Below are 12,184 nucleotides of genomic sequence, written 5' to 3'. Positions count from 1 at the left end.
GGTGTGATTTTAGGTATATGTTGGTATATCCATATGTCCTGGCATTCTATTTAATATACAGATCTGAAGAAAAAACCTAAGCTAAGCTAAAAACGATGTAATTACCTTTTATCTTTTTTGAGATTTATCTTTTAGTTTCTGTATTCATGATGTCTGTGATGACAGAATATTTAAAACAGACCTAGATGAATTTTGAGTTATTTTGATGAATCACGTAAAAAACCATGTGTGGAACATAAGGGAAGCTAGGCAGCAGATGTACTGCTTTTGGGTGTATTTTTTAAATTATTTTATGCATCTATTTTTTCTTCCTTCCACCAGTAAGCAGTGAGAAGTAGCCAATATTCATTTCTCTTTTGTTCCTTAGATTTCTGCTCCTTTTCTCCCCCGACATCATCAACAAGCTTTTTTGTTGCGCGAAGCAGAAAGATGTACACTTATGTACAGCTGCAGATAATACGGTTAGGAAATGGACACAAAGGCAACCTAAAATATGCAGCACGGTGGCACAGTGAGTAGCGCTGCTGTCTTACAGCACCTGGGTGGTACCAGTGGGTGTGGGTTTGATTCCTGCTTAGTCTGTGTGGAGTTTACATGTTCTCTTTGTGTCTGTGTGGGTTTCTGCTGGGTGCTCTGGTTTCCTCCCACACTCCAAAGGCATCCTGTTCAGGTTTCCCCCATAGTGTGTGAGTGACAGAGACAGTGTCATCCACTGATGTATGGATGAGTGACCCAGTGTAAGTAGTGTATCTAGCAGTGTAAGTCACCATGGTGAATAAGGTGTGTGGGCTGATAACACTATATAGTATCAATTGTAAGTTGCTTTGGAGAAAAGCATCTGCTAAATAAATGTGAACACAAATAGTTCAAATAATTTTACTCTTTAAGGACTCAGAAGGAAAGTGTGAAAAACCCACCAATGCACTTGGTATTTTGTCCTCTTGGAAGACACCTGTTTCAGCGCTTAACAGTGCGGTCATGTGACATGTGAGGTGACAAATTGTTGGAACTGTTAGGAAGCAGAGTACTGAATCTTACAGCGGTACAAGCGGTGAAGTAACAGATTATCCCTGGTAAATATGTCAGATGTCATTAAGAAACGACCAGAATTTTGCATAGTCCTTGTAGTCTTTCAGCATACATGCTGATGTAAGTCCGTCTATGCAGTAAAGAGCCGGTTTCCCTGCCTCCTGGCAGCCCGTGAGCTTTACTTCTCGCACAACTGATTCCGTACGTCACCATCGCCTCTGGTTATGAATGGTCTTCTTACAGCTGTTGTTTTTTTGTTTCACATTAGGGAAACTATGTGACAAGCTTTGTGTGTGTCTTCCAACTGTAGGGTATTAAAGCTCGACTTGCAATTAACAACTTTTACAAATGGGAGAGGGAAGGCACGTAATCTTTGTAGAGCAGAAACGCACCAGAAGTTCGTACTGCTTGACTCATGAATAGAATAATTATTCTTTTTTTTCCTGCACCTCTACACCTTTGTTTCTCTGTCTCAAATGTTGCCCTGCTTGACGCTTCTAATGATACACATTCCACACATTGTATGACAAGGAACCTTTGGGATGTGCAAGGTGAATGGAAAAAAATACCTTTTCTCAGTTTCTGCTTATCATGCACATTGATATTTTGCATAAATTAATTTCTTGCTGCTTGAGAGATGCCCACCTTTGCATTTAGGCAACATTAGCGTTACACAAAGACACGGTAGATCCAAACTCAAACCTTCTTACCAGAGCACAGTACAATCTAGCCAGCGCTGAGAAAGGAGCACACGCATTGAATGTCCCCAGTATTAGGACTTCATACCTTGGCAGATTGTGAGGAACTGTAACATTTCATAGCAGTCATGTAATCCCTTGCACAAAATTTGTCTGAATGATAATGGAGGTCGAATGCCAATTTTTGTAGCCCATATTCGTTGCGGGAGCTCCTGGTATGGAACATAACGATGCTTTACGTTTTCTCTCCGGGTGTGCAAGAATAATAAACCTGGGTCACATAAGTCCAACAAAAAGAATTTAGATTATGGTTCAACAGCTACACCGTGGAGACAAATCAAACTTTTCTTGATGATCTTTTGAAGACGGGTTGTGTTTTCTGTGTGGCCGCACATACACTGCTGTGTACTGCAGGAGAGAGACAGTTGAAAACTGGCTGGTTTAAAAGAAAATTGATGATGCTGGATTTCTGCAGCCACCAAATAGATCGTTTTCTTCTTTTCAGCAGATTGATTTTCTGTCCGCCGAGCTCTCTTCAGAACACGTAACCGGCATTATGTCCATTTCCTGCAATATAGCCATTAAAAATATATTTTAAAAACTAGTCTCTGGTGAATTAAGCTGCCTTCTCTTCAGTGTTTCAAATATCCACCCATTATATAAATAATTGAAGCATGTTATTAATATTTCAACTGCTGTTATACAGAAAATGAAATCCTGTTAATTTCTTCCCTTTGCTTAGGCTGTGCCGTACGGCTGATAAATGCTTTGGTTTGTTTTAAAGCAGTCAGAAAACATGAAATGTCAAAAATATTGATGATTAAATTGCATCATTACTCATGGTTGTTTTGTTAGCGCTGAAAACACAGAGATTTAAAAAATGAATGCAAAGTGCATGAAGGAGTAGATAAATAGTTTTTCCTTTTGTTTTGAAATGTCGCATTTGTCAACGTTATAATATGTACATGTATTAACGTTTAAAATAATTTCAGGAATACCACAGCAGTCTTCAGTCTAGGTCATCTATGGCCTCAGTACACTAGAACTACATCAGACTAAGCAAAACAAACCCTTTTAATATACTTTCAATATATGCAAAAAAGAAGTTCCCGAATGGTTTAGGATGAACGACAATAAACACAACTCGCATTCTATCCAAGACGTACCCTGTCTCGCACCCTCTGCTTCTGGGATAGGCTCTGAACCACGGTGACCCCGCACTGACAAATGTTTATTAAGTGGAAATACAGTAAACATTGCCTGCGTTTCATGACACTCACTGATCCATGTCTTTTCGTTAAGGCTACAAGAACATAACAATCCACACTCGTGGTTTCTTTTCAAATTCTTTTACGGATATTAAAAGCAGAACGATGAAGGTGCTTCTCTGCTGTTTAAAACGCTGCACATTTTGCCAGAGAGTGACGATTTTGCTGGTGGTATTACAGTCAGAGATGCGGGTCTTGCCGTGAGTAATGAGATGCTATCAAAAGGAATTTCTGAAGAGCCCAAAGGGAACATCTAGCTGAGGGGGAGTAACCAAGCAGTTCTAGTAGTCTGCCTCCCTCCCCCAGTACGCCCATGGTGACAAGCCTAATGTGCCCATTATATAATCAGTCAGAAAATAAATAAATAAAAGATAAAAATAGAACTTTGGTGCATAATTACCTAATAATTATACTTTTTGAAGAGACAAGGGTTTCAAAAGCTCCCAAAAGACTGGAGAGCATTGAAATTTTCTTTCTGTGAAAATTGAAATAAGAGGTTGTTACTAATGAGAGGTTATTACCTAAGAGAGTGCAAATATAGTATTTAAAGGTAACAGACTGACTCTGTACACCCATCTTCGTTAGATACATGTACTTTCTTCACTTGCTTTCAGTGCTTGAATAGGAAATTCATCCCCCTTCTTATCTATGTAAATTCATGCTGAAGAATTACCAGAAAAATGTAAAGGCAGTTTTGAGGTAAGGAAAGAAATTTTTTTTGTTGCCTGCTTTGTTGAAAGTAATTTTGAAGTCTCTTGATAAAGCATTGCCAAGAACGTATTCTTGAATAAGTGAAGAATTTTCACAGAATAGCATTTTCGCAGATTTGTGCATGTAAAACTTCTGATAAAATTATTGTATTCTATAAATTATGTTGTTTTCATCAGATCAAGACACATTTTTGCTATGTATAATGCAGGTTGCTGTGTATCTGAAATTTAGACAATACACAGACACATACACTGACTGACCACTTTATTAGCCACACCCAGCTTGTATTGGTTGGTACCTTTTTTTGCCTCCAAAACAGCGCGATTTCAGGAACAAGGTTCTGGAGAAACTCAACGGGGTTTTTTAGCCAGTGCTAGCTTGAAAGCTTCACACTGCTTCAGCAGATTTTTGGCAGCACATTAATTCTGCTAAATTTGTTTTCTTCCTCATCCCAGAAAGATGATGTAGTGACTTGAGAGGTTCGAACTGTAGAAGTCCCCAGGAGTTAAAGACATGGTTAAATTTGTAGAACCACCCTGAGATAATATATGTTTGTGGCATTCACATTCCAGCGGAAAGTAAAACTCTGAGAAAGGCTGAACTAGCCATGAAGGGAGTGGCACCTAGTCAGCAATAATGTTGAACTTTCTGGCAGCCAATGGAGAAAACATTCCCCACAGCATTACACCACCACCGCCAGTCTGCAGTGTAGATAAGATGGGTAGGATGGCGCTGTGAATTCATTCTTTTTATGTCTCTTTCTGACCCTGCCATCAGCATGTTGCTACAGAAACTGGGATTTGACAGGCAACATTTGTCAGCTCTTCATATGTCCAGTTTTGGTGACTGCATGTCGACTGCAACCTCATCTTCTTGTTTTGAGCTCTCAGGAGATGATCTCGGGTGTCGTCTTCTGCTGCTGTAGCCCATCTGCTTCAAGGTTTGACAATTTAGGCTATCAGAAATGCTTTTCTGCACGCTGATCTTGTGTTGAGGTGTTGCTTTTGCACTTGTGGCTTTAATGAGTCTGGCCTTTCTTCTCTGACCTCTCTTTTCAGCAAGACTTTTTTCACCCACTGTCACTGACTGGATGTTTGTTTGTTTATCCCACCATTTTCAGTAAACTCTAGACCCTGTATTGCAAGAATCACACTAAGAGAACCAGTTCCAATGATCATGTCATGTTCAAAGTAATTTCGACACATCTCGTCCATTGTAATGATCATCTGAATGTAACTCGACCTCTTGACCCTGTATGCATGTTTCATATACTATTTTACAACCATATGACTCACTAACTGTGGGGGGGGTAAGTTGTTTTTTTGTAAAGGTCAGGTGACCTAATAATGGCCAATAAGTGCAAAAGAAATTAAACTGAATTTTTTAAATTCTTTAATGATTTAGCTGACATGTTTCTCCAAAGCCACTTACAGTGGTACATCATGTGCAGTTAAATACTCCCTAGTCTGGATGTTATTTTTTGATTTCATTACTATTAAATAGTAAGCTTAAAGGTAAATGCACTATTAAGAACGAATATATGAGCTGTACATAAATTGCTAACTTGACCTTTGAAAATCAGTTCAAAACAGTTTACAATAAAGTAACATAAGATGTAATGTGATACTGTGGTACTTTGACACTATGATACCTGGAATGAGTGACACCTTCAAGTACAACACTTTGAGTGATCTGATTTATAATCATTAATTGCTGTTTCGATGTGGTCTTTCTTCTCAGGTACACAAAGATGAAGACGGCTACCAACATTTACATCTTCAATTTGGCATTGGCAGACTCACTGGTCTTGGCCACGCTACCCTTCCAGGGTACCGACGTTTTCCTTGGTTTCTGGCCCTTTGGAAACATCTTGTGCAAGATAGTCATCTCTATCGACTACTACAACATGTTCACGAGCACGTTCACCCTCACCATGATGAGTGTGGACCGCTACATTGCCGTGTGTCACCCGGTCAAGGCACTAGACATGCGCACACCTCACAAAGCCAAGGTCATCAACATCTGCATCTGGATCCTCGCCTCAGCTATCGGGGTGCCTGCCATGGTGGTGGGGGACGTGGAAACAGAAGCCAACGGTATGTGATCCTCTGTGTTTCACGTAAACAATTACTTCTGTATCTGCCACTGACCTGCCACATACATCAGAAAGAAGTTAAAACAGGCAGTCTATAACCCCTAGACATAAGGCACATCTAATCCTAACCTTCAGTATTTTAACCCTTGTCCATCTGAAATTCAGCATAAATTATTTTGATATTGATATTTTTTTCAGACTGATAAATTAGGACAATTTATATATTCATACAATTTCATGTACTGTCATATAAAATGTTTCTGCATCATAATTTTTCTCAACTCCTTTTTCTCACAGCTCTCAAATAAACCTCACATTTTGAAAACTAATATCACCATGGACACAATATCTCGCAAATTTTCAAATTCTATGCACTCAAAACTATGTAAACGTGGCTCAATGTCAAACACACTGTGTAATACACACCTTACTTTATATAAATATCTCATAACGAACATTCATTTTATACTGCTAAAACAAAAAAAAAAATCATTTATGTGCTGAAAGGCTATTATTGTACATTATTGTCTCATAATTAATAGCTTATGAATCGTCTCTAACAAAGATGGAGAAACATCAGTGATTAAACCAAACAAATATGCGATGACTGGCTTGCCTTTCAGTTCCTCCCAAAATGGATAATATGCACAATGCTGCTACATAACACTTATAATGCATGATTATTCAATGAAATTAGTGTCACTGTAAACACTACCATGTGTAAGCTAATAATACATTAGATTTACATTTATTTATTTAGCAGGCGCTTTTCTGCAAAGCGACTTCCAGTGAACTCTATGTAGTGTTACCATGCCTGGTAACACTACACAGAGTTCATTGGAAGTCGCTTTGCAGAAAAGAGTACTAAATGCTTGTCATATAACAAACAAATACTGACAAAGGGCACACAGCACACAGTGGATTATGAGTCTAGAGATGTTCTGTCGTGTTGTTGACAACATGGTTATATTTATGTAATATTTATGTACTATAATTGTGTCACTCTTCAGCATAGTTTGCAAATGACTGGGGCAATTTCACCGAGATCTGCAATCACGATGATCATATTGTGCACAGTTAATGTTGTTTGTTCATTCTGTAACATTTAAAATGCTAATGTTGTTTGTTACAATTCATCATAGCACTAATTGGGAAAATTTCCAAAAGCATCATAATAAAATAGGTTGCAGACTAGGAATTGTAACCCAGAATGTCAAAATGTGGTATTGTGCTGTTTGTTTACTGTTGAGAGGCTACACAAAATGAAGGCAAGACATTGTCTGAAAATGGGTTTTTCAGGCAATAATCTTGATGTGCGTTTTAAGTGTATCCTGGCAAATATATACAGTGTATCTGCATTCTTTTTATGTTTTAAATTACTTTAGTAACTTAAGTTACTTTACTAACTTTTTTATGAATTACGAATACAGCAGTACAGCTAATTGGTCAGTTATTGCCGATATCAAAAAAAATATTAAGTGTCATTTTCTTACCTTCAATTCTGTATGAATCCCAGCATTGGGATTTACTTTATATTTGGAAATATTACCGCAGTATAAAATGTAATATACAGGAATATACAGGGCTTGGACAAAATAAAAGAAACACATAATAATATATTAATATTCTATATAAATATAAAGTAATCAATGTATATAACTTAGATGGTGAACAACTTCAGTCCTTCTTGAAATGCTGTCATAAAAGTCCTGAACTGTGTTTGATGGGATGCTGCTACATTCTTTGAGAAGGAAAACCTCCAGTTCTTTGAGGAATGAAGGAGGTGGAAATCTACACTCCAGAACTTGAAGGGATAAAGGTTAAATGATATTTAGATGTGGTGACTTGTGAAGGCCATAGAAGACATTAAATTTGTTCAGCGGCATGACTAGGGGCATTATCACCCTGGAATACGGGAACATCATGGCAGGGCTCTGTTTGCACCATTCGGTGCACCTTCTTATATGGCCATGTGGAACAATCATCGAACCTAGTGACTACCACGGCATGGATGACACCCAAGGATTACCATGAATGCAAGCAATTGCAGAGGGGTAATTTTTCTTCAAAGCTGTACCACTCACACAGGTTTTTGGAGCTTTGGAGGGAGTCGTAGGTGGACCTAACAAGAAAGTTGAGTCAGGCCTGTGACATCTTCCATCTTCCATATCTCAGCCCAGCTTATAGCTCTGTTGATCACATCCGCCCAAGTTGTCCAGCTGCCTTGTTGACGCAGCCAGACGACCTTGAGTTTGCACCGTTCCTCCTCCATCGTGGGAAATTCTGAGACAACCATCTCTTTCCTCTCCTTTCTGGAGGCCGAGGACATCTGCTTGGGTGCCAACCCCATCCGAGGCTAGTTTATCCCGACTGAGTTCATCTGACTACTTCCTGGTTTTTCTACCCAGTGATGGTCTGGTTCACTGCTTCCTCTGCTTTTCCCTTGCGCCGTGTTCATACTTGGGAGTTGGTGCTCCGCATTAACTGGTGTGATGACTCCCACAGCTCCAACACCAGTCTGGCCTTCTCCTGCATATAGCCGGGCAGCTGTAGTGTATTCCGTCCAAACAGGCTTACAAGAGAGGTTTTGAGGAAACCAAGCAATTCACAGATGTTTGCCTTTGAATCTATCTTTGCAGATGCTGTGATTTCACACGTCTTCAAAAGCCACATCATGGTAAAGCATAAGCACATAACACCAGGTGCTGGACCTTGAAAAGGGATGGCTTTTTTTCCAGTTCTTTGTGCAGCAGTTTCATGGCTGCAGATGTCAAAGAGTTTTAAATATTGCATTTGTTTATTTAATGTTACATGTTACAGAAAAAAACGTCTCACATGAACCCGTCACCATCACGTTTTTAAAACTGGTTTCTTTGCTCTCCATTCTGCTGCAGACCTGGCCAGCAGGGTTACCGTGTTTTATAAAACACAATTTGTTTTAAAATGCAACAAAAGATTCAGTCTTTTAGCAGCCTCACTTGTTGCATATTGAGAAAATCACTTGAGAAGCCAGTGGAGAAGCTGAATACCTACTGAATATGTATTATTCATAGGACAGAAAAGAAAAAAAAAATCTTTGCAGTTCTATGTGAACACCAGGCTGTTGGGTGGAAAGCAAGAATTTTGAATATTTGCATATTATAGCTTTTTTTATTACTTTGTTATAGTCACAACAAATGTTTGATGAGCAAGATGCCAAATGCAAGGGAGTAAAACTGACCTGCTCAATCCTTGCAGAAATACATTCCATTGTAATTTTAATTTATCTTCAAAATGCAATTTTTTCCTCCTTAAGTACTAAAGTACAGCTAACTAATGCTGCTGCAAAATTTAAAGAATTATTTACAGAAGTGCAGTTTTGTATCATCCCAACCAAATCCTTTCCAAAGGTAAGAGTGGAATAGAGCAAAAACTTATTAAATTAAATTATTATTATTATTATTATTATTATTATTATTATTATGTGCTGAAACACTGAAAGTTAATAACCATGGCACTAAATATAATAACTCTAACTACATGAATAGCTTTGCATCCCTGGATGTTTAGTGAATATTAAAACATGAAGCTAAAAGTATTTAGATTTCGGCCTTTTATTTCCTCTTATGCTTTTCCTGAAAGACAGTAAATGGCTGTTTGTGTTAATTGCACAGAATTAGTTTATGCTGAGCGAATTTTTGTGTCGTATTTGGAAATGGTGCATTTTTCAAAGAATATTATATGATCTCTTCATATTTTATACAATTAAAAATATATATATATATGTGTGAATGCCATGCACAATATAAGCAATTGTGAGGAAGAACCCTAACTGTGTGATTTTCTGATATATGTCCTGTACTTATCAAGGAAGACGATGATGGCTATATAGTTTGTCTGCATCTTTTTGTGTTCTGAAACCAGAACGTATGGGAGACCCGGATCAGAACGACCTTCGGATGAGAACTGATAAGAGCTGACATAGCGACTTTACCTTAGAGAGGCATATGTGGAATATAAATGGAGTCAATGATAAAGCTCCGCTGTTGTGACTGCTATTTCAGAATATCTTCCCTAACTAGATCCAATCTGCTGTGTGTCCAGGACAGTGACTAATGTGCTCCACTCTGTAAGTAGAGGCTCCCTCAGGCTTTGGCATTGTTTGATCTCTCTGTAGTGCTGGAAAAGCGATGGGGGACCAGATGCCTGCAAGGATCACCGAATACTACTTGTGCTGCAGGCTGGATATAATTCAGACCTGCTTTCTTATAACTACTTTGCATTTCCTCCTTCGCCGACAGGATGCGGGTGGGGGGATGGGACTTATGCAAGCCCTTGTGCTGTTAACAGTCCCCTCGTTCTGCTGTAACAGTACAAGCATTTGCATACCGCTACTAATCAGGTTTTGTTCTTGGACTTGTCTCTTTTTCCCACTTCCTAGACCAGCATGCTCTTAAACCCCTCCCTTAGCTGCATCGGCCTGATCATCCGCTACCTTATACACCCTGATTATTCTAAATCTGACATCCTTTTGCCTTGTTTTCACAGTGTGAGTCGCTTTATGTTGCCAGGTGGCATTTCCCGGCTACAAAGGTTCCTTGAGTAGTTTTCAAAAGCAAGGTTTCATGCTTCAGCCACATGGTGCTAGAGAAGCTGCTATTATCTCAGGTGCATCGCTTCCGCTGCTTGTCTAGGTAATCGAACCACTCCAGATCATCCATCATGTTTTTTACCCAAAGCAAATTCCAATTTGAGCCATTTTGCCATTGAAAATTTCACTACAGGAGCTGAGGGTAAGTACATTCGTCAAGTGTGCTGCTTAAAAGGAATTCAAGTTATAAAGCTTCAGGTGACAAGGCCACTACACTGTCTCCTGCTCATACAGTGAACTTTCTCTTGGTAAACTCAAGATGTGCCTCTCACTTCTTTCTATAGAGACGCAGACTATAAACACCTTAGCCTTTCACCTTTGTCAGTTCCCATACTAGCCGGCAAACCTTTGATCCCCTTTCTGTAGTAATTTAATAATCAATTTAGAATAAGTCACTTGATCAATAATACTACAATAGGAGTAGGGCTCAAGTGTTAGTTCTTCGAGTGCAAGAAGCAATCGTTCTGATCATTACACCACCCGCTGGCACAAAGTCAGATGTTCCTATTTGTCATTTCATCAAATGCTCTGAGATTTCAAAGTGTCGTTTACCCATTTGTGTTGGATTGTGTGTGCTGGATTGTATTTAACTGTTTGTCTCCTCTCCCAGAGTAAGGCTAGGATAGTTAATGATATAAATAACGATGTGGTTCGCCTGGCTGTCGACCCATACAGGAATCGAATGCATTGTGGTGCTGCCGGACCCACGCAGCTACTGGGACCTGGTGTTCGGTACATGCGTGTTCCTCTTCTCCTTCCTCATCCCTGTGGCGATCATCAGCATCTGCTACAGCCTGATGGTCAAGCGCCTCCGCAGTGTCCGTATCCTGTCCGGCTCCAAGGAGAAGGACCGCAACCTACGGCGCATCACCCGCATGGTTCTGGTGGTGGTCGTGGTCTTTGTGGTGTGCTGGACCCCCATCCAGATCATGGCCCTAGCTCAGTCGCTGGGGGTCAACTCGGGGAGCCTGTTCACCGTGGCCCTCATGCACCTCTTCATTGCCCTCGGCTACGTTAACAGCAGCCTCAACCCGGTTCTCTACGCCTTCCTCGATGAGAACTTCAAGCGCTGCTTCCGTGAGTTCTGCTACCCGTCGTCCTTCCGGCTCGACGCGCAGCAGTCAGGCCGTATGCGGAGCATCGCCCGGGAGGTGGCGTACAACTGCAAGGCGGCAGACGGGAATAGTAACCCCACCTGACTAGGGGTGGAGCTGCCGTTGGTCAGTGCCGAGCTCCCGAAACCAGGAAACTCCAGCATGGAGCTCACACAGATCACGGCGCTCTAGCATGACGAGTATCCCCACACACGCCTGCTTGGGGATTTGGACACAGACAGTGATGCACCATTTGGGACAAAGGGGCTTTAATCAGTCTTAAAGATATATTTTTTCTTTTTTTAAGTGGGTAGATATGCTCTTGCTTATTTATTCGTACATCTATTGGTTTACCTTACGTGTTAAGCGAATTTGAAAGAAAAAAGATCAATTCCATTGCCTTAAATATTACGCTGTCACTTAAATAATTGATAAAGTGTTATTGTCCTTTTCGGTGAATCATTATACTTGCTTTTGCCTAAAATTATTGATATGAACAGACTGTGTAACATGGAGACTTAAAATACAAAGCATTTTCGATTGAGGAACATAGCATATGATTGTGTACATTACCGTGGTCCTGTTAAACAGCAGATATTTTGTATCACATTGTTTTATATTGTGTTTTAGGCAAAAAAAATTAAAGTTTAAAACACTAC

At 39.8% G+C, this 12,184-nt stretch overlaps 1 protein-coding gene across 2 annotated transcripts in view; it reads left to right on the top strand.

The window, feature by feature from the left end:
- oprl1 (opiate receptor-like 1) overlaps positions 1 to 11,854 on the top strand; it is a 33,903-nt gene extending 22,049 nt beyond the window's left edge. For both annotated transcript variants that reach the window (XM_018737814.2, XM_018737815.1), the window contains 2 exons: positions 5,447 to 5,802; positions 11,107 to 11,854. In XM_018737814.2, the coding sequence (XP_018593330.1) occupies positions 5,447 to 5,802; positions 11,107 to 11,630 (880 nt within the window). In that variant the 3' untranslated portion in view covers positions 11,631 to 11,854. The remainder of the gene's footprint in view (positions 1 to 5,446; positions 5,803 to 11,106) is intronic.
- Positions 11,855 to 12,184: the final 330 nt, after the last annotated feature.

Source organism: Scleropages formosus, chromosome 2 (assembly GCF_900964775.1).
Source record: "Scleropages formosus chromosome 2, fSclFor1.1, whole genome shotgun sequence".
NCBI classification, from domain to species: Eukaryota; Metazoa; Chordata; class Actinopteri; order Osteoglossiformes; family Osteoglossidae; genus Scleropages; species Scleropages formosus.
Note: the sequence above shows the minus strand (reverse complement) of the source record. Positions and strands in the feature narration are given on the sequence as shown.